We start from the raw sequence: 23233 nt of genomic DNA, 5'->3' as shown, positions 1-23233 counted from the left end.
GCATGTAGCTACATCTCGTTTTGTGAGTATAAAGTTGTGTGTTAAACGAGTGTGACCGATTCGGAGGCGACATAAAACTACTTCGATGAAACGCTCTTAGTGAGTACATGATTTCCATTCTTCTATCACTGGCTTCACTAAGTGTAATTTGTTGCTTATTTCCTTGTCCCATGAATCCTGCCATTTCTCTTTCAGTTTTCGTTGTATGAATTTTAGAACATCTTTATGCGGTATGCTTACTTTCTCTATGTTAGCATTCAGAGCGGATGAGGTGCATACATCAGCTCGCTTATTACCACTGATCGCTACATGACTGGGCACCCAGCAGATCTTCACTTCACGTCCTTGTGTTGTTACTGTTTTTATGCAATGTATTATTTTTCCTATCAAGGGTTGCATTGCATTTCTGGAGTGTAGTGCTGTGATTAAGCTTAGTGAGTCAGTGTAGATTATGCTCTTTTCAAATTTGCTCCTTACTATTTTTTCCACAGCTAGTAAGACTGCGTAACTTTCGGAAGTAAAAACTGATGCACACTGAGGTAACCTGACTGTTTTTTCGTGTTTGTCTTCTGCTACACCACTACCGACATAGAAAGCTGTTTTAGATCCGTTTGTATAGAATGTTTTATAGTTTTCATACTTTTCATCCAAGGCCAGGAACCCTTGTATTATGTGTTCAGGTGGAGTCTGCTTTTTACGAAATTATGTTAGTGTAAGGCCACATACAGAAGGTAAACTGTACCAAGGGGGTAAGGGTTCCGGGCTGCAGGCAATATTTGGAAGCGCATTAAATATATTCATTTCTTGGCATTTTTGTTCGTAACGGAGGATTAGTGGCTTTATTGCATGGGGCTTGTTGTTAAACAGTATTCTAGATGGGCATTTTGTGACAATCGGTTAACACAAATGTTTTGGGAGGGATCTAATTTTTAGAACGTAAGTACACATAAGCATTGTCCTTCTGTCTTCGAGAGGTGTTTCATTGGTTTCAACACGGAGGCTATTTATAGGAGATGTTCTGTACGCACCTGCCGCGAGTCGCAGGCCGAGGTTTTGCACTGGGTCAAGACGTTTTAGGTAGGACGGTCTTGCTGACCTGTACACCACGCACCCGTAATCTAAGGAAGAGCGTACTACAGAGTGATAGATGCGCATAAGGCAGGTTCTGTCGGAGCCCCAGTGCTTTCGTGACAGCACTTTGAGTATGTTTAGAGCTTGAGAAGCCTTCTTCTTTAGATTATTTATGTGTTGTAGGAATGTCAGTTTCCTGTCAAAGGTTACTTCCAGAAATTTGCACTCATTCTTTAAAGGTAATATGATGTCATTTAGGCGTAAGGTTGGTTCTGCTTGTAAGCCTCGTTTGAGCGAGAATAAAACGGCTACCGTTTTTTGTGGAGAGGACGAAAACCTATGAGCTCAGGAGACGAGGAGGTTAAGAGGGTCATCCTGGGAACAGCATATTTTCTATACAACCAGGCAGCTAGCACAACTGGTATGGCAGAGGCGTAAGTCAGAGGTTTAGGTGCGTTTCGAACATGATGGTTCTTCTAGGAAGGGTAGTGTAAATTTTTAATCATGTATTTTGGTTAAGTGTAGCACGGTGATATGTGATAACTTGCATCAAATACCAACCACCAGATATACTAGAACGCATGCATTTACTCTATATTTCTGTATTGCTTTGTTGGTAAAGAATGCATGGAATGAATATGTGTATCATCTATTTTTTTTATAACTGTGCGTATGCTGACACAAATAGTGCCGGCAAACTGGGTTATTTTGTACTGATAAAGCAAGCATGCAAGATTACAATGTTAGCGAAGAAAACTACTGTAATCCTTTGGCCATGTAAAGTGTGTGTAAGTGATACTCCGTTGCATCTTTACATTCTCTATTTCATGTGCAGTTAATAAAAAAAGGGAAACAATATCTGTTCTCTGTGCCATTTCTTGCCGCGGTTGGGTACGCTTGCTCGCGTGTGCCTGCGTCCTCGAAAGCGCTATGCCTGTGGTTTTTCTTTGCATCATACTGTTCCTACTGCGAGCCGGCTGCGCCGCAGCAAGAACGGTAAGGTGAGGTAGAAAACTTGCAGGCAGGGCAGAGTGTTCTCCCGGGCGCGGGCGCACACGACCTGCGCTGCTTGAAACAACCTACTGACACCCCCTTCAGCGTGCCATTTTTGAAGCGAAAAGCTTTACTATGAGGGTCGGAGCCGAGCTTCGTGTATGCTGTAGGCCGCGACCGAGTGACGTCACAGCCAAGGCTAGATGCGCAGCCCCTTCGCCAAGCTCTGCTGGCGTTGCCTAGAAACGCTTAAAAGGTGTGCAACTCCTCCTCACTAAAAAAAAAGTTAGTCTCCCTCCAGGAATCGAACCTCCATCCCAAGGATCCCCAACCGAGCGCTTTACCACTGTGCCACGTCCCGGGTCGTGAAATGCCAGTCATAATTCCGTTTGTCTACCGTGAGGATGATAGCAGGATTCCGCGAGTGACACTGCGATTGACGTGCAAATTTGAAAACACCAAAGACTAAAGTACTTAAGTCACTCAATTAGGGTGATGTCAAGGATGTGACGTCACTCATCTGCCGTCACCTATGAGGACCAAGCGGGAAGAGTGCGCTGCAACGCTTCTTGCATATTAGGAGTACTTGCTCATAATGTTCCATACATGTGTTTGTAGGACATATATGCTAGTGTGAGTCTTGTGAAATTTTTCTCTTATACACTTGGCTCATGCATCTAGTTTGCATATGTATTGCTTATATTTTAGCAGCTTTTCTCGCTCATAATGCACAATGTATATTGATAGGTAATGTATAGTGCTGTGAGGTTCATGCGTTTTTCCTTTTGTCCAGTTGGCTTTTGCATCCATCATGCATACATTTCTTTGGCATTTTAGCTTGCTCACAATGTGCCGTGTGTGTTGATAGAACACGTATGCTGTTGTGAGGCTCATCGACAGCAACAGTATTGGAGTTGTGCCATCGAAGTGGCTTATGGGCAATGAAACAAAATGTTCATGGCTAACTCCAAGCACAAACATCGAGAAATTGGTGTGAATGCGGTGCCAGCTAGATTCAGCAGATGTGTACAGCATAGAACTTTTTGAAAAAACAAGCACGCCATGTCTAGTGCTTCTTAAGGATCTTGAATTCTTTGAGGTGGTTTCAATAGATGGTAGCGCGTTGGCATATATGTGCAGTGTGTATTCCAGTTGTGCATATATGCACGCAATGAAGTTCCACTGATACAGTTTTACTGATATAGCTGCAATGCAGAGAAGGTTTAAGAGCAAAAAAGAATGTAATGCCTACAGAAAATATGGAATTCTATGGGTTTCGCAAAGGGAGCATTCAGGCACAGTGTTGTGGCCAGGGCAATACATCAAGAATCATGCCAGCATGGCTTTATTCTATAAAGATGCGAAGAAACGAGTACTGTAGCAGTATGCGAACCGTTACTTTCATGTTATTCATGATCTTGCTCAGAATGCCATTAATATGTAGCTGCTAGCTTTCCTGAATATGTGATTAGTTACGATTTATTGGTATCAAAATTGCTTTTTAAAAAAGCTTAATGTCTAAATATAGTCTGCACTTCACAGGGTGCCCATATTACAAGCATTATACCCAAGGAATACAAACACCAGAGGAAGGAAATGCATGTGCATATCGCAAAACCAGTGAGTAGCCAATAGCAGCGGGGTCCAAACTTTGCAGCTGTCTAATGTGAAACGGATGCTCGAACCGCTAAGCCACCACTGCATTGATGCAACAGTGGAGTGAAGTGCTCGTAAATTTGTAGCAAAAGTGTTCGCTGGTAATCTGCTTGGTTATTGAAACCACATGCTTTTTTTTTATAGAAATATATAACAAAGCACGGCAAAAACTGCACAAAGAAGAAGAGACAGACCATCTGGACACATCAACAGATCAAGGTACATGCTTTTCATTGTTTTCAATTTGGAATAAATTTTTTTTTCTCACTCTGAATGTCACTTTGATAGAAAAAGGATGAGGAAAACGGCAAACATTCCCGCTGCTGTCCAGCTCATCTGATGACGATGATGAGGCTGGAGCTCAATGTTTCAACCTTCCGGAGCCACCTTTTCATCGCCAAAGGTAATGATTATTTTGTTTTAATCTAGCAATGGCATCTGTTGTGGAAACTTTTACAGGATTCCAGACGGGAGAAAGTTAACAAGCTTTTGTATTAGGTGTAACATGCTGAGGACCAAGTAAAGCATTCTGCTGAAGCCTTTGTACCTCGTATGTTCTCGTATGGTCTGACGTGCCAGCTTCCTGGTTCATGGCAGGGGTTTGATACTATTATTCTGTCTCATTCGTTTTGATTGCTTGATGTGTTCCTGCTTGTGCTTTTTTGGGGCAGGTTCTTTGCAGGACCTCGCACAGCTCACCCAGGGTAAGTTTACTGCTGACATATTAGTTTTTGCGGCATAAGTTGTTTGCCAGAGAGCTTGTTTGCTGAAGATCTGTTCATTTATTTTGCTTCTTCGTAGGAAGCATCTGTTTGCTCCCAGAAAGCCAGCCCGACCAGTATGGTATGTTCTAGCGGGCCAGCACCCTCCTTCCTCACAACAGAATGATATCAATGAACGCATGTTTTATCTCGCTTATTCCATTGAATTGTTGCATTTATACAGCAATTTCATTTTGTACTACATTCACAGTCTCAAAGCAGGGATTTGCACAGAATGCTCAGACTGTATAGAATGTATCCGACTTCATCTTCCTAAATTCTTTGAAAATGGAGCAGTTTATTTTTCTTTCAGATGAAACATCAAGAGGCCCCTACTGCAATGCTTGATGCAAAGGAGGTATGATACGCATCCTAAGTACCCTATATCTGCACTGATTTAATTAGTATTTACTGCCTGGGTAAAAAAACCAGCATGATATATGTTTGGTCTAATTTATTCACATCATACTAGCATTATAAAAATGCTGTGAAGCTTGTTTTAATTGCATCTTGCCATGCTGTATTCAAGTGCTCACATGCCAATGCCAAAAAAAGAACATTAAATGTTACATTTGGCTGATATCGATCGTCTCTGATATTTCATTCTTTTCTCCGTTCAATCTGATAATACAGAAGTGCTCACTTTCTGCCTATATTTAGGGGTTGGACTTTTCGGTTTAAACCGAAAAACATTTAAAAGTTGCGGTTTAAACCAAAAAAGGTCAGTACCTTTTCGTGCACACCGCGAACTCTCGACGACGGGAGAAAATTACAACAGTGTTCAATCCAGGGGCGTTATGTGAGACAGTGGGATCGTTGGTTTAAGTACAGCGGTTGAGGGCTTTGTGGCATTGTTCATAGCCTCATGAATGGAGAAAGAATGACAGCCGTGCTTCCCGACCTTCATAAGCATATCAAGGGTCCGAAGAGGGGTGCCTGCGGCAAGGCAAGAACTTCAAGAGGCGAAGGACAGACCAGGGCATTTGCAGCGCAAGTGCTTCCAGGAAATCGCGAAGACCAAAGCCCGCCAGTTCCTTGCCATGTGACACTTCTCAGACACAAGCCGAGAGAAGCAAATTTGTGATTTGGTTTATGCAAAAATTTGATCGTAATAAATAATATCTCAGTTACTGCTTTGTCTAACATGTGAATTTGTTTTACATATGCCTTTTGTCATAACGCTAATTTTCATCATGGCATTATCATTTTCTTCCAAGAGCTGTATATATATATATGACCAACTGCACATTAAATAAAAGTGCATAAAACAACATGCAAGAAAAAAAGGCCAAAATGAACACTACATCACTTTTAACTGTCAACTGATGCTTGTTATCTCACCGAAAAAAGCTATTTCTTCAGCACAAAATAATAGTAACAAAATAAAAAAAAAACGAAAAAAAAAAACAAAAAAAAAAGGAAGTTCCGTTTGTATATAAACACCGAAAAAGGTCAGCCGAATTCTCTGGAGAAAAAAGAAAAAAAAAAAAATCTGGAACGCCAACCCCTACCTATATTATATTTTCAGGATATGATCACGAAAGCTTGGCAGCCTTGGTCAGAAATGAAATATCATGTGAGTGCATTTTATTAGTGCATGCTCCCTGCTCCGCTCAAGCAGTTCATTTAAATGGCCTGTGTAAGAGTTTTTTTCTAATAGTTGAAAGTAACTTTAATGTTTTCACTTCTAGTAAATTCAATCTTCAGTGTATGAATCTGCTGAAAAGGAAGTTCAAAATTGTGAGTTTTCTCGTGATTTTCATAACCATTTCAAGCAAAATAATGGCTGTACCACTTCTTTCTGTGCTGATCAGGTTTTGATGACAGTGAAGATATTTTATGTGATGAAAACAGTGTACATGGCTGATGTTAAACAGTTGAAATAGCTGTCTTCGGGTCATACTAGCACAGGCAAATCTATCACCAAAATTTTAGTTGTATTTGCATAAAAAAATTGTGGCCTAAAGTGTTGATATGTTTCATTAGTATTTCAATTTTTTTTTTTTTTTTTTTAAGTGGCAACACATGCGTTCTAAATGAAATTGCATTTGTAAATGCATAAAATGAGGTCATAATTTCATTACTTGGTCAGGATGAGGTTAGTGTTGAAGAGCCTGCTCAACACAGTTACCCTTTGATGACTGTCAATGACGAGGAGGAGCTGAAAACAGTCTCAAAAACTCCGAGGCCGCTCGCAAGGAACTGGTAAGCAGGACATGAATTCTTTAATATTTCACAACGTAATGATAGACTATTTTACAATAGAGCAATGTTCTGTCGCACATTGGTGGCACAACTGTGTGCAAGACTATAGCCAATATGTTGAACTACAATTTGTATGGACAGAAAGGGAAGTAGGCTTTAGTGAGCATGATCTTTGAGGTTATTATTGGTAAGTGCTCAATATATCTGTGCCTTACGACTGAGAGCAATTAGAAACAGTAGTCCTCAATGACACTTTAGGTAGTGGTAGTGAATTTTGCTTCTTTTTGTAGTCCTTTAACATTACATAGTCCGCAAGTGCACTGTTTTAGTTAGTGCTTCAGAGCCAAGCAGAGCTTCTTGTAGCCCCTGTTAATGTGTTGTCTAGTTTGCGATGACTATAAAGCTGGTATAAAAATAAAAGTGTTCAATAGCTGTAAGTGCACGAGTGAAGAACAGAAAGTTAGTCTCAGTCATAGAGAGTGCATGTAAAAAAGATCGGTCATTGCACTAAATTTAGAAACAGGACTTCATGATCATAATTTGTGGCGACAACCCTGGTCCCATCCTTTAGCAAATAGTGATAAGGCAGCATGCTGCACGCAACAGAGAGAATACAAGTATTAAAAAAAAAAAATTTCTTGCAAGTCCATATTCCCTTTTAGATTTGTGCATAAATATTCTTAAAGGCCTTGCTGTAGGACATGGTTATTTGTGCTATTGTGTTATTTAACTCGACCCGTGCTCATAGAAAGGAATGCGTTACTCATTTTATTGATGGATACCCTAACTTCTCGTAACCTGACATATAGTAAAAGAAATCTAAGCAGGATAACTAACCTAGACCAAAGTATGCCGATACTTTTGTAATATCTGACTACCTGAGTGAAGACGAACAGGCAAAAAGTGCTTGTTAAACACCTTTATGCACTGTCCTTTTCACAGACAGGTTTCATCACTAGAGGTGCAGGAACAGTAAGTAGCAAAACCAGATAAAATTCTTTTTATCGGTCACTTGTAGAGTGGAAATGAACAGTTGGCCTAGACATATATATTGTGAGCTTTCTGTGGACCTTCTTTCATTTGTACATGCCATCATCATCTTCTTTCATTTGTACATACCATCATCATCGTCCCGCGGCGCCGGCTCTGGCGCGTGCCTGGGTTGGTGACCGGATTAAAAACGCTAGACAAGGCTTCGCTGTCCTTGCCGCCACGACCTCGCCGTCTTGACCTAGCCTTCTTCCACAAGTGGTGGAGGTGAGAATTGATCCCCTTGCTGTTTTGTGCCCTGCCTCTCGCTGGAGCTACGTTCTGGTCGCTGTTTACTGCCTGCCACCATCGTTATGTCTACCGAGAGCACCCACGAATCGGCAGGACCCTCTACCTCGGCTGCACCACCCCCTCCGACTGTGCCCGCACGACAATGCGACCCGCCGCTGTTCGCTGGTCGTCGCGACGAAGACGTCGATGACTGGTTGGACACCTATGAACGCTGCAGTAACTACAACCGGTGGGACGACGCTCTAAAATTTCTGAACGTTTCTTTCTACCTCATTGAGGTCGCCAGAACCTGGTTTATTAACCGCGAACCCCACACCACTAACTGGACAACATTCAAGCAGCAGTTCCGCCAATATTTCGCCGACCCAGTAGTTCGCACTGAGGTCGCGAAGAACAAGCTCGCCTCTCGCCTCCAAGGTCCCGATGAGTCGTACGCGTCTTACATAGAGGCCATACTCGCACTCTGCCGGCGTGTTAGTCCCACCATGCCGGAACCTGAACGCGTACACCACATCTTAAAAGGAATTAATTCTGTGGCTTATAATACCCTGATTGCCCAGAATCCTTCTACTGTTGACGCGATTATTGCGACCTGCCAACGCATCGACCAGCTGCAGTCCTCCCGATTGCAGCCCGGCATTGCTACTGGCCCGACCTATGCTGACCTGGATCTACAGGCACTGATTCGAGCCATCATCCGGGAGGAGCTCCAAGCCCTCAAGCCTGTCTGTCGACATGGGTGCGATCATTCTTCCGTACCTTCTAATGACGCCGGTCTACGCAACATCATTAAAGATGAGCTGGCAACAATCACGCGACCTATGCCGTCCGACCCTCCTGCACCCCGCCAAGCATCGACTTACGCGCACGTCACAGCATCACCCCCTCCTTTTGTTCCGCCGCCCCAACTGGCATCGCCCTACAACCACATCAACGCCGTGACGACGACTCAGCCTACGCCACCCTATTACGCACCCTGGCGCCCCTCTCGCCCAGTGTGCTACTACTGTGGAATACGAGGACATATATCCCGCTTCTGCCGTCGCCGTATTCAGAACGAGCGGCGTGGTTATGACGCCTTCGAAAGTGACGTACCCTCATATTACCAGCGACGACCTCCTATTTCCAGCCCACCTCGAAGATCATCCCCACCTCCAGAATCCTCGTCTGAGCCTCGTGCAACCCATGCACCCCGACGTCGGTCCCTATCCCCATACCGCCGCTCAGTTTCCCCTCTCTGACCCGCAACAACTCTCCCTGTCCGCCATCCGGAAAACTAAGCGTTGCAGTTTCCGGAGGTCAAACTGCAGTCTGCGAACTTACCAAAAGTCCTCCAGATCGCCCGTATAATGTGATTTCTGTTTTCGCTGAAGGATTACCGGTCGAAGCATTGATTGATACAGGGGCTGCAATTTCTGTCATTCACGCTGATTTGTACTACCGTTTGCGAAAAGTTACGACACCATATGATGGGCCTGAACTCCGTGGAGCCAATGACGTCCCTTTGCGCCCTTTATCAAAGTGCACCGTACGAGTTGTTATTGACGGCGTCCACCATCATGTGCAGTTTGCTGTGCTCTCTCCATGTGCGCATCTGATGATTTTTGGATGGGATTTTTTGTCAACCGCTTCGGCGTTAATTTCTTGTGGCGACCGTGTTATCCATATGACAGACAGCGATTTTTCATCTGAAGTTTCTGAACGACATCATCCCCTCGTTGCCGCCGCTGATACTGTTCTGCCTCCTCAGTGCGAAAAACTGCTTACCGTTGTTTCTGACAACATCGCTGACGGGGACGTACTCATCGCACCATCTTATCGTCATCTTGAACGCGGTATCGCCTTCCCGTCCAGTCTTGTGAGGTTCTGCAACGGCTCAGCGACAGTAGCGGCCACTAACACTTCACGTGAATCCCTCGTGCTCCGAAAAGGAACTTCTCTCCCCTGTAAGGTGGATGTTCAACCTTTGTCCTTGTTGGTGCTCACCGCCCCTCAGCCTCAGCACCGTGTTTCGACAGACGTCTCTCTTTCTGTTCTCACAAAGACTATTAATCCTAACCTCACGCCGAACCAACGCCAAGAACTGCTGACATTGTTTCGACAACACCAAGCCATTTTTGATGCCACTTCCCCACCACTGGGACGGACTAGTGTTGCGCACCATCGCATCATTACTGAAGGTAACTCTATCGTTCGCCGACGGCCTTATCGGGTTTCCCTCTCTGAACGAAAAGTAATTGAAGAAAATGTAAATGACATGCTCCATCGCAATATTATTCGTCCCTCGACAAGTCCATGGTCCCCCCCGTAGTGTTAGTTAAAAAAAAGGACGGCTCGGTACGCTTTTGTGTTGATTACCGCGCACTCAACAAAATTACCCGCAAAGATGTATACCCAATGCCAAGAATTGATGACGCCCTTGACTCTCTCCAAGGCGCCGCATATTTCTCGACTTTGGACCTCCGCTCAGGTTATTGGCAAATACCTATGCACGAGGACGATAAAGAAAAAACCGCTTTCGCAACTCCCGATGGCCTTTACGAATTTAATGTTATGCCTTTCGGACTTTGTAACGCACCAGCGACATTTGAAAGGATGATCGATACTGTGCTTCGTGGCCTAAAATGGAGAACCTGTTTATGTTACTTGGATGACATTGTCATCTTTTCGTCAACTTTTAACGACCATCTCACGCGCCTGAATGAGGTCCTCACGTGTCTCGCTTCAGCGGGCCTTCAGCTCAACACCAAGAAGTGCCACTTTGCACAGAAGGAAATTAAAATATTGGGACATCTAGTCAGCCATGACGGCATTCGTCCAGACCCTGAAAAAATCATTGCGGTCTTGAAATTTGCTCGTCCACAACGGACTACAGAATTGCGCAGTTTTCTCGGCCTGGCGTCTTATTTCCGGCGTTTTATAAAGCATTTTGCAAGTATTGCTGCTCCACTTCATCAACTACTTAAAGCACGCAGCCCTTTCGTGTGGACTGAACAGTGCGAAGCTGCTTTTAATAACCTGAAGCACGCCCTCACATCAGACCCTGTTCTTGGCCACTTCAGTGACAGCGCTCCAACCATCCTGCACACTGATGCCAGTGGTATCGGTCTTGGCGCTGTACTTCTGCAGCGCGATGCAACTTCGCGTGAGAAAGTGATTGCCTTCGCCAGTCGGACCATGACTCCAGCTGAGAAAGACTACACTATTACCGAACAGGAGTGCCTTGCCGTCATCTGGACTGTCCAAAAGTTTCGCCCTTACCTATACGGTCGGCACTTCACAGTTGTGACCGATCACATGCTCTTTGCTGGTTGTCTTCGCTCAAAAATTTGACAGGCCGACTTGGCCGTTGGATTCTACGCCTGCAAGAATACAGTTTTGACGTCATTTATAAATCGGGTCGCCAACACCAAGACGCCGACGCTCTTTCTCGCTGTCCACTTTCGGAATCGGCTTGCTGTTTTTCTTCCCAATGCATTTCCACCTATGACCACAGCCGACCATCTCTTTCCCCGACGTATATCACAACAGTTTCATTTCACGACTCAGAGAACAAACACGCTCTCCGCTCACAGCAATTAGCCAATGCCTACTGCCGTCCCATCATCGACCGCCTTACTGGCGCTTCGGACCCACCCAATGCTCGGCTTCGCCGACAACTTCGCAATTTCAAGCTCAAAGATGGCATCCTACTCCGCTTCATGTATTGCCCTGATGGAACTCGCTGGATACCAGTCGTGCCGCGTGTGCTTCGTCAACGTATACTGGCGGCCCTCCACGATGACGCTACTGCAGGTCACCTTGGCGTTGACAAAACCTACGACCGCGTGAAAAAACGATTCTTTTGGCCTGGCCTATCTTCCAGCGTTGCCAAATGCGTCGCATCCTGCCCTCTATGCCAACGTCGCAAACGGCCGACTTCTTCACCCGCTGGCCTTCTACAACCTGTTCCCTGTCCCGCCACGCCATTCGACGTAGTCGGCATCGATTTATATGGTCCCCTACCTCTCTCCGATGGGGGTAACCATTGGATTATAACAGCTGTCGACCACCTTACACGCTACGCTGAGACAGCACCTGTACCGACCGGTTCCGCTCAAGAAGTAGCAAATTTCTTTTTGCAATCAATTGTATTGCGTCATGGCACTCCTCGGGTGCTCCTAAGTGACCGCGGGACGGCCTTCTTATCGACAGTCGTTGCCGAAGTTCTTTACGCGTCATCCACCCTTCATAAGACAACCTCGAGCTACCATCCGCAGACTAACGGGCTGACTGAGCGATTTCACCGCACCTTATCGGATATGATCTCCATGTATATCACACCTGATCATCGAAATTGGGACACTATTCTACCATTCGTCACTTTCGCCTATAACACAGCAGTACAACGGACTACCGGTTATTCTCCATTTTTCCTCGTTTATGGCCGTCCTCCCACTACAATTCTCGACGCTTCCTTCTTCTCTACGCCCGACTACTCCACATCGGTACCTACCCAGTTCTTATCTCGTGTGGCCAGATGCCGTCATCTTGCCCGCCTCAACACAGCAGCGTGCCAGGAAGATCGCAAGAGCCGCTACGATTCTATGCATCGCGTGGTCTCTTATCGTCCTGGTGACGAAGTACTGCTTTATACTCCACTGCGCACCCCTGGCCTTAGTGACAAATTCCACCACCGCTACCTTGGTCCCTACAAGATCATCAGCCAAACTTCTCCAGTTAACTACAAAGTCACGCCTGTTGATCCCACAGCCGATCGACGCCACCGTGGAACTGAAATTGTTCATGTCTCTCGCTTGAAACCGTTTGTGCGCCGCGGTACATCGGTTAGTTAGGAGCGGCCAGGCTGGCCGCTTCCGACCCCCGGGCAGACTGTGTGAGCTTTCTGTGGACCTTCTTTCATTTGTACATGCCATCATCATCTTCTTTCATTTGTACATACCATCATCATCGTCCCGCGGCGCCGGCTCTGGCGCGTGCCTGGGTTGGTGACCGGATTAAAAACGCTAGACAAGGCTTCGCTGTCCTTGCCGCCACGACCTCGCCGTCTTGACCTAGCCTTCTTCCACAATATGTAAGAGTACAGCAGAGATTACAAAAGCAGCCTGAGCAATTGACGACACCTGTATGCAATTTATATTTTGCCCTATAAAAGAAAGCTGTTTAAGGGAGAGGCCAGAGCTGATAAAAGGCATTCTGTATGTTGATTTTCACTGTGGGGTTAGTATGTTATGAGCGTAATCTGTCTATATGATTGGTTTCTCGCATACCTTTTTTTTTTATTGAGGCAATATCAAAGTGTGTTACAGTTATAATGTGACATTGTGCCTTTCATAGAGCCGGCCTGAAAAAATGCCAATACACGTTCGGCATCAGAAATGGACGTACATTCATCTGTTATGGCTTGGCTAGCAAACCGCCATGCACGCCTGAACACCACAATGAAGAGGTACTTTTTCTGATAATTTATTACTTACCTCTCTATTATATAGTGATTTGTCATGCCCAGCTTTCATTTACAAGAGTTCAGTGTAAAATAAAGCCTATTCACAATATTAAACACTTATTAAAGTGTGAAATCGTCATGTGATTTATTTTTTTAATTTACGAATATCGCAATCACAAGGGGGATTTTTATAGGGGGTGCAGAATGAAAAGGAGAAAAACTAGAAGTAAAGATGTCAGTCTCAGGCAAAAATCAGAATAATCAACAGTCGTTCTTTGACAACAGAGAATATATTTAAATTAAGAGAAAAATATACTATAGCTTTTTCAACTTGTCAGTACCAAATATCTTACAAATTTCTTGTGAATGACTCCAAAGACCGTCCACTGTAAAACTTTGTCGTCGTTAGTACACTGATTCCATTCTGTTACTGTTCTTGTGAAAAAGAAATTGGTAAAATATGGAATGCATCATAGTTCTTGTGCATAATAATTGGCAAATATGCATTTAATTCCATGAGCTATGAATTTCTAATTTGCAAAAAACTGACAAATGTGTATTACGGAGTACAGAACTAAACTGCCATTTTGCAACTGCATAATGATGAAATTGGTTAATATTGCTGTCTGCAATTTAAGTGATCTTTAAAGAATTTTCAGAAAAATTGTTGACCTCAGATAGTTCTGTTCCACTCCACTCATGTACATTGTACTCCAACCGGAGCAGTACAACGGAGGTCGTGCGTGCTTCTAGAGAAAGCTTTTTTGTTTTGGCATGGTGGAAGTTTATTAAAAGGAATTAAGGAGGCGTCCTGGGTTTTTCATCTTAAGTACAGCAGACTGAAATCAAAGAAAAGGAATATTTTAAAAAATTGCTTAGTATGAAATGAAAAATAAAACGGTTTACATCCAGCAGAGTTGAGTCAGCCAGTTAAACAGGATGTCCAGTTTGTGATGCCCACTACATTCTAGTATCTGCCTGTGGTCTGTTCATATTAAACAAAGTGACTGTAAATGATCAGGGTCAACAACTGACGGCTGGTTCGGTCATTACCAATGACCTGGAGAAAGCGGAGGAGGCTGCGATCGCCCTCGCGATAAGCTCAACCTCAGCCCTTCATATAATTAGCAATCGAAAACCGCAATAAGAAATTACAGCAAGGGCAGGATATCCTCTATAGCACTCAAATTGCTGCTTGCCTCTCAGACAACTCACGTTCAATACAGCTAATCTGGACACCAGCACATTTCTCCCTTCCTGGTAATGAGGCTGCCCACAACTTTGCCCGAGGACTCGTCAGCCGGGCGATGGGACAACCCCTCACGAGGTTGGCGAGGGACCGTATGGTTTCCTATCAAGAAATTACATTACACTTCCGTCAAACACGCACCCTATACCCTCCGGGACACAAATCTCTTATAAAGGCACAGGAGGTCACATGGCAAAAATTACAGACGCATTCCTTCCCAAAGCCAGTCACCTACGCCCATGCATACGCTGCATTATACACCCCTTACTGCAACCTATGCTAACAGAGGGCCAACTTACACCATGTACTATGGGCATGCCCATGAGACCCCCCTCCACGGAATCTGCAGCTCTCCACCTGCGAGCAGTGGGAGGCCGCTATGCTCAGCTCGGACCCGATAATCCAACTGCGGGCCATCGAGCGTGCAACCCAAGCCGCCAGAGCTCAAGGGCTCCTGGCTATCTAGCGCAGAAGCTCCTGCCTGCCTGACTTCCTCAAATAATAAATGTTTATCCTCCTCCTCCTCCTGCACAGCCTTCCACTTTCCACAAAAGGATATGTCAGTCTAGTTTGGCATTTAATAAGTGCAGTGTTCATTTGAAATTTTTCATAGTTAATTTTTTATTTGGTTTATGACTTCCTATTTCGAAGGGGATGAATAGGCCCCCAGCAGGGATGTACCGCAAAGCAGCAGTGTCATCATGCGCAGAAATCACGCAATTATTACTGCAATGTATATTGCACAGTTTCGGCTGCAAAGATTCATTATTGGTTACATTATAGGCAAGCCAGCTCATGTGCATTAATTAGCTCTCTGTTATCACCTCTCATTTATCTTTTTTTTTTTTCCGTGTATGCAGGCACCTTGACAATAGTTCTGCCCTGCTGGAGCAGAGAACGGCAGTCCTGTTGGTTGTTTTGGTAAGTTGGTTCAAATGAATTTTATTTTTTTTCACTTTCTTCAACATCTGGGAAGGCATTGGGTTGCGCAGCAGGATTGGCACCTTCATTTTCCTATGGCTAATGGTGACCTGTACCTCCATTCTGCTGTGGTGAAGGGAGCTAGCTACCTGCCAATTCTAATGAGCATTTTATAATGATCCAGCAGTATTTATGATTAAATGAGTATTTAAATACCATTTTGTAATTGCGTAAGTATGATGAAATTAGTTAATATTGCTCTCTACAATTTCAGTGATCTTCAAAGAATTTTTAGATAAATTGTTGGCTTCAGGTAGTTATGTTTCACTCCACGTATGTGTACTGTACTATGACCGATGAAGCACACGTTTGCTTCTCTAGAGAAAGCTTTTTTTTTTGCACTGGTATGGTGGCAGCTTAATAAACATAATTAAGGAGGTGCCCTGGATCTGTTCATCGCGAATATAACAGACTCAATTCAAAGAAAAAATATTTAAATAAATTGCTTAGTATCAAATGAAAAATAAAAAACAAACATTAAATCCAGGAGAGTCATGTCGGCCAGTTAAAACTATGTCAGCAAAGCAAGATGCTTTGCCTTCATTTTCCTGTAGCTAATGGTGGCCTGTACCATCAATTTGCTGTAATGAAGAGAACTGCTTAATTATAATGAGCATTCTATAACAATTAATCCAGCAGTGAATGCTCAAAGCACTAATCGTCAATTGCCCTTTTTACAACTTTGATAATTGCTGCGTACAAGTATTGTTCTTGTAGCCTAGTGGTTGTTCCACAGTACTTTTACCACCATACAGTATGCATATATTCACTAAAACTAATTTTTCTGCTCTCTAAGCAACAAATGGTTTTTCATAAGTGGTGTAAGGAAAAGGTTTATTATTTTTTTAATGGTGCTTGCAACACTTGCTCCCATAGTAGTTTTTGTACTGAAGTGAGAATAAATTTTAAGCATTTTTATGGGCAATTCTGGACTGTGTATTGCATGTTTCTGAAAGGGATTGGCAGCTTGAATTTTAATGTTACCAGATTTGAGGGCCATGCCTCATTACTGTCATTATTAAACTTTCTACTTGAAGTTATTTTAGAAATTGTAGAAGAAAATGGAATTGACCACGTACCGAAAGGTGTTTGTAGAGAAGGGGATGATGGTAAAGATAAAACAGAAGTAGGCTTTATGTTCTTCAAGGAGAAGACAAAGGGCAGCGGAGCAGCATAGGTGAGTTATGTTAGTGTATTCCTGACAGAGCTTTTTTTCTGTGTCTCGGTTTCAGCTCATTACTGTGTGACTGTTGTCCCACTGTTGTACCTATTGTGGTAGAGCAGGTAGGTCCACTCTCCTAAGGTAGTGCCTGCTCAGGACCATGCAGTGCAACCCTCCAGTGCCAGCCTGTAGCATGGACTGCTTGGGTGCCCAAGATCGCAAATGAAGCAGAAGCCTGGGACATTACTGTTCAGGCTTGCTATTCCTACATCAAAGCCTCTTAGATATTCAATGTAGGATACTATTTGCCTATTTTTAGACAATAAAATTTGTGTTCAGAAAAGTAAATGCCGGGCATTTTTTATACTCTGCTGGTATGCAGGTCAGCTTACAAAGTTGCCATGTATTTGTTAAAGCTGCTGCAGTCAAATTTGCATGTCTACATCAGCTGCAATTGAAGCTGTTCTGCAGCCTTTGCCAGGACTCCTTGTGGGAACACTATTTTTCGGGATAGCATATTGAAAGGCTGTTATGCAAAATGATTTCAATTATTAGGTGGTTTTTAACAAGTGCCAATATTTTACAGCCACCCAAGAGCATGACGGCCACCTTTTCTGTGCTCCTGCACCTTACAAAAGAGCTAACCTGCAAAATGATAAGGCTAAGCATACGCTCACCAAGCCCTTGAATAATTTTGATTGGCTCCCTGGTTGCAATGGCTGGGTCAGTTGGCTTAACTATGCTGCTGCGTGCTCCCGCGGCGCTCGCTGCGCCCGGAACGTGTCCCGTGCCAGTGTTCGCTGTCAGCAAATTCAAAATTCTAATCAGCTCTACACAATAGATCTCAGAAACTAATCACTGCGTGGTCCTGGCCAATCCCCCTTGTGGGTATACGCGCCATTTTATGAGGAGAACAACAAATTTCAGCAAGCCCATGCACCACCCTCAACCATCACTGTCAGTGAACCGGATTTTATCAGAGTCTCAGTTTTACACAATGGAATCTCAGAAACTGTAATCACCGCCTGGTCATGGCTAATGCGCCTTGTGGGTATGAACCATTTTATGAGGACAAGTGACACTTTGTTCTGCCTTTTGACGAAGTTCAGTCAGCGGTCTGTACGTGAGTCGCAAGTCAGCCGATCTGTTGCCCGTCACCTAACCTTTCTCGCTGAGTAGCCGTTGCCCAACGCCAATGGCCCTCTCTGACGGCAAGAAACTTGTGGAGACGTGCGCCAGTTTTTTTTTTTTTTTATGCCCATAACCCACACAGCTGTTCTCCAGTGGTTAGAGCGTTCGATCGTTCGACTCCACTGAAGGCACTGCTACAAACGGTACGGCGTCCACCTTGTATTCTGTGCAATAATCGCACCAAAACACAGCTGCCTGAATTTCGCGGCAAAGATCGAACCGGGCTCCTTGCGTTTCGCATCTATCACAACTCCGCGGAGGGACTATCAGTAAGTATAAATGCAGCCAAAAGATGTCCCGAGCGCTTCCGAGGCAGCCGACAATCACGGAGCGAGAAACAAAAATAAAAGCCGACATGGCGTTCGCTGTGCGATGTCAGCGCACGTAAAGATCCCAGTGGTCGAAATTACTCCGTAGCCCTCCACTACAGCTCCCCTTTCTCGCTTTCTACTTTCATTTCCACCTTCATCTCTTCCCTTACGGCGCGGTTCAGGTGTCCACAGAGCAAGTGTGACCGATACTGCGCCTTCCCCTTCCTGTGAACCAATTATTATTATATTATTCGTCGAACGTGCACCGTCCCAGCCGTCGCGGAGCGGCGTTGTCGTCCGCTGCTTATGCACGACCGGCAGAATTCCTGAGATACGTAAAGTGTGATCCTTACCCTGCTCCATTTTCGTTGTCTGTAGCACGCAAAAGCAAACCTCCGGCGCTGGGGAGGCGGCGCACGCGCAGGTCGCCCATTATACAGTAGGTCGTGCTCTGTAGTATGGATTTGTTGGTTCACGATCATGTTGAAACAGCGCTGAGACAGGACGAAAACAAATATCATGTAAAAGCGCTGACTAGCGACTGGTGTTCTTACATTTGCATTTCAGAAAGACATGTATGTTCACATTTCAGAAAGACATGTTCAGGAACAAGTTGTTGCACAAAATGCAGCAACTTGGAACTCCATCCTTCTGAAATAAAATTGCCAGTTGCTATTCAGCAACTGTGTTGTGTTCTCTCTCCGTCGCGTTTCAGCGCTGCTTCCAACACAACTGTTGTCAGTCGCTGCTCCGATGTCCGTGAAGCAGTCTACACATGCTTGCGAAACAGCATCAGGCGACTTTCCGCCGTTCTTGCTTGAGAATCCTGGGGCTCCGCAACCGCACTAAAGTTTTCCCCGTGCGCTCGGCTGTCACACGTCCCGCTCGAACGTAGCCGGGATAAACTGAGAAAGGATATGGCCAAAGGCGGGCGAAGAGGAACTAGGAAGAAGGTATACAACCGCACACACCTGGAGGAAAAAAAAAAAAAAAAAAAAAAGTCCCCTCGCCCCCACACACACACGCACGCACACACACACATAAAGGAAGCGCATGACAGTCATTCTGGCATGACATGCTGTATCCGAGTACTGGAATGCAGTGTAAAAATAAGGTAATTTTTATTAAATTTTCCTTGACCCTATGCAGCAAATTTAATTCATTTTGACGATGGTCAAGCGTGCTGCCGTCGCTGCGGGGCTGTTATTGGCTCCGCAGCACTGCACTGTAGCGCCCATTTGTGGTTTTCGCACGTGAGCGCCTGTTCCTGATAGCGTGCAGTTCACTCTACCCGCAGTTACACTGTACCGTGATATACCCATTGAGTCGCCGTAGTAGTCTGTGCAGCAGCAGCAGCAGCCTGTTGCTCGCCAGTGCTAAAGTGCTAGTTGACTCACTTGCAGTGTGCGCGCTAGGCTCATGGCACCGAAGAAAAAAGGACCTTTTTATTTTTTGATGAAGGAAGTGCAACACAGGCGGAGGGAGCAGAATCTTCCCTGTGCGTTAGAAGACGTCCGCGAAGAAGCGGCTGAAATATGGACGGTAAAGTTTATTCGCACGCCTGTTTTAACCTGTAATTTGTGAATGAAGCCCGGTGGGGAACGCAGTTTTTAAACACTGATCTCTGTTGTGCAGTTTGTGTAAATGCATAGTGCAACCGCAATTCGTTTTTTTCTTTTTTTTTTTTTTTTTTTTTTTTTTTGTGTGGCATTATCCGTTGCTCATCACGTGCCCTTTTGTCTCGTAGTACCTCGGCCTTGGGGGCTGTATAACGCTTCATTCGTTCTTGCAATGCTGGTTTGGTTTATAAGGTGTTCAACTTCTCAAGCGTCTCGGGTTACGAGAAACGCCGGATTGGAGCGGTTGAGGAACGCTATATTGCAGGGCTCCGGAAGATTCAATCACCTGGGGTTCTTTAACGTGCACTTGCACAGTACACGGGCGCCTTGCTTTTCGCTTCCATCGGAAAGCGCCCACTGTTTCTGGTATAGGGATATGTGAACACTTCTTTGTTCATGTCATTGTGCTGTTAAGCGGGATCATAAGCGCCATGTTTTTTTTCTTCAGAATCTGACGGAAGATGGAAGAGCCGTCTATGAAGCCATGGCAAATAACTACAAGGAGGGAGGACGCGGTTCTCTCCACAACAAGTTCACGTCCGATGGACGCATCATCGAGGTAACTATTAATAGGCTATCACGCGCACGAGTGCCTCTTTTTCAAACGAAATGAATGAGACGCTATGTTGCGATGCCTAATTGCGTCTTATCAGAAGTATTGAATGTTTCAGTGGGCTACTAACACTCAGTTTACGCCGGCGGCGGTTCTGTCTGGCTCCGCGTTGCAACCTCAAGTTGCTGTCGTTTTGCCAAGTGTTAGAAAAGGCCAGTGACACACTCGTAGAGGGGGGGGGGGGGGGGGGGAATCGCTGGCGACACTAGCGGCTTTTTTTTTTTTTATGGTAAAAATACTTTTAATTCCTGATTTGCTCTCTTACTCACTTGGCAGAGCAAGATATTTAATGCATTGAATTACTATATTTTGCCGTTAGCCACAGTGAAAAGATTAATAGCAGTGTGTACGACAGTTAAAACTGTCAGGTTTTACTGGCAGCAGAAGTGAATTGATGCTGGCTTTAAAATTCCACAATCTAATCTCCTATGGCAACGTGTACATCGGGAGTGCCTACCATATGTACCGCTAGCATGGCCAGTGGCTTGTTTATTGGTACTTTTTGTCACATTCTGCTCTCAACCAGCACTTCCACATATATTTTCCAGCGCCCACCTCTCGTGTGCATTAATTCTCATGTAGCAGATCAGCCGCGAGTTTGCAAAACAGTAGCAGAATAAACATGGTCTGCAGCATGTCTGCGAAAGCAGCCATGCGCTGGCGAGGCAGCAACACAAAATATTCTGCATGAATGACATGCACTCAACAATGCGTGTACAAAAATGACGTGTTTGCACTTAATTATCATGGCGACAGTGACTATGTTCACAATAAACAGGCTTGTAACGGTTTCGCTAACTGTATTAGATGAAGTGGGAAAAAATACCTACGGTAACAGGAACTGAAGAACAGCTCACGCAGTTCTTAGTAGCCGGTACTGTTTCACAGCTTCTTTACACAGCACATGTGCATCAGGTTGCTTGCTTTTTACAAAACCTCCTAACAGCCCACAGTAGTTTGTGATGCCAGCTCATCACGCCTCCCGCCACACTCTCCATTGGTGATTCAAATTCGTGGAAGGAGGTGTGTGTCATGTGAACTACTTCCTTTCATGTACATGTGACTTGTTTCGAAATTAACCTGCAAACATAAATGTATTGTGTACCATGCTTCTCAAAATTGGGAAATTATATTTGTATTAGGAGCAGCATTTTTCCTCTGCCACCGGTGCTGTGGCGTCGTTCCGACAGTGGCGGCGGCTTCTGTAGCCTGAACACAAAACGCTCAACTTGCCACCATCCTGACAAGACTTCATTGTGAGCTGTGTGCCTTAACGTATAGAACTTAACGTTCGAAATGAGTTCTTACCAGTTCTGCAAGTCTTGAAATCGCTGGTGTCCAAGCCAGCTTAATGTGTTAATGCACCTAATTTACATTTTGCCTAACCATGCGAAATTGTTTTTTTGTTGTTGTTTTTTTCCAACAAAAAATTTTCTACGGCACCATTCTTTTATGTGTGTGCATATGCTTGTGGCTGCATGAGTTGTGCAACTTTTGTAGTGCTTGGTGCAGTGGTTAGAGGGCTCGACTTCTCTTGTGCCCAAGGATGCAGGATCAAATTCCCAGCCACGGCGGCTGCTTTTTGATGGAGGCAAAATTCAAAACACCCATGTGCTGTGCGATGTCCCCAGGTGGTCGAAATTTCCGCAGTCCTCCTCTACAGCATTGCTCATGGTTGCTTTAGGAGGTTAAAGAGACTGAACAGTGGACAAAATATGTCATGAAATTATGGTGGAAATGAAAAGGCCCTGCATCATGGTACACATCAAGCATTACAGTATGAACGAAACAAGGCCTTAGATTTTAAGGCAAAAGCCTTTTTTAATGGCTAGTGTCCATGATAGTGTCCGTCCGTAACGCTTTCCTTAAGTTGGAAATAACAAAGATAGGAGAATAAGACTGGTTGCATCAGATAGAGGAGGAAAAAATGAATCTAAAAGACATTTGATGACTTTACGTTAGTTAGTTAATTATAGTAACAATTGTCGAAATTGCATCAAAATATCGCGGACGCCAAGGAAACCATGAGAACGGTGCGACGTCGCATCCACCAAAGTCTTCACGACAGGTCATGATGTTACCAGATGATTCATGCATATACAATCAAGTCTCATTACTACGAACACCACTAACGAATTTTTTAATAGTCCCCAGCAGATTTCCTATATTTTCAATGTAAAACTATTTCAGAATTTCAAAATAATGAATATTTCAGAATAACGTATGTATCTTATTTTTTCTTCTATAATCTAGGAACATCACTATTGCGAATTCGTCTAAAATTAACAGCGCCGCAGCTCGCAACTCGCGCGTGAAACAAACTGCCGGTTCTATGTGTATGGTTCGTGGGCTGTAGCTGTCATCATCAGCACATCTAGTGCCAGCTCCTAGCGCCCCCACAAAGCTGTGGTTTATAATGCAGTAGCCAGCACGCCGCCTAGCCGCCTGCTTTTTTTCTTCCTGTGTTGTGTGTAGTCTGTCGGTCACGTGTGCGGGACGGTCGCTTTTTTTTTTCTCCCCCCCCTTGTCTCGGATGATTTTATTGCAAAGTTTGTGCGAGATGTGACGATGACTGCAGCCAGCGAAATGCCAAGAAAATAGGAACGCAGCTTTCACTGCAAGAAATCGACGCAAGGAAAAAACGAATTGGCCTCTGCGGACAGCTAGCATTGCCTCATCAAATGCCGCGATCAT

At 44.5% G+C, this 23233-nt stretch overlaps 2 protein-coding genes across 3 annotated transcripts in view; both read left to right on the top strand.

The window, feature by feature from the left end:
* The first annotated feature begins 2402 nt into the window (after positions 1-2402).
* Positions 2403-5584, top strand: LOC146186617 (uncharacterized). Of its 2 annotated transcripts, XM_084605713.1 has the most exons (8): positions 2403-2697; positions 3607-3684; positions 3865-3939; positions 4009-4123; positions 4392-4424; positions 4522-4563; positions 4795-4839; positions 5343-5584. In XM_084605713.1, the coding sequence occupies exons 2-7, from the start codon at positions 3661-3663 to the stop codon at positions 4827-4829; spliced, it is 324 nt and encodes a 107-aa protein (XP_084461839.1). In that variant the 5' UTR covers positions 2403-2697; positions 3607-3660; the 3' UTR covers positions 4830-4839; positions 5343-5584. The 2 variants fall into 2 exon arrangements, with proteins under 2 accessions (XP_084461839.1, XP_084461838.1); XM_084605712.1 differs by lacking the exon at positions 5343-5584 and having other exon boundaries at positions 4795-5125.
* A 13930-nt stretch (positions 5585-19514) lies between these two features.
* The window catches only part of mael (germ-plasm component protein maelstrom), a 58458-nt gene continuing 54739 nt past the window's right edge, over positions 19515-23233 (top strand). The window contains exons 1-2 of the mRNA XM_084607355.1: positions 19515-19849; positions 20375-20485. Of these exons, the coding sequence (XP_084463481.1) occupies positions 19727-19849; positions 20375-20485 (234 nt within the window). The 5' untranslated portion in view covers positions 19515-19726. The remainder of the gene's footprint in view (positions 19850-20374; positions 20486-23233) is intronic.

The sequence above is a fragment of the Amblyomma maculatum genome, chromosome 6 (assembly GCF_055883805.1).
Source record: "Amblyomma maculatum isolate TAMU_Amacu chromosome 6, ASM5588380v1, whole genome shotgun sequence".
Lineage (NCBI taxonomy): Eukaryota > Metazoa > Arthropoda > Arachnida > Ixodida > Ixodidae > Amblyomma > Amblyomma maculatum.
Note: the sequence above shows the minus strand (reverse complement) of the source record. Positions and strands in the feature narration are given on the sequence as shown.

Coding starts and splice junctions, on each gene's coding strand:
- LOC146186617 (XM_084605713.1), top strand. CDS start 3,661: ATGCATGTGCATATCGCAAAACCA. Junction 4,124..4,391: donor CCACCTTTTCATCGCCAAAG/GTAATGATTATT, acceptor TTTTTGGGGCAG/GTTCTTTGCAGGACCTCGCA. Junction 4,564..4,794: donor AAGCCAGCCCGACCAGTATG/GTATGTTCTAGC, acceptor TTTTTCTTTCAG/ATGAAACATCAAGAGGCCCC.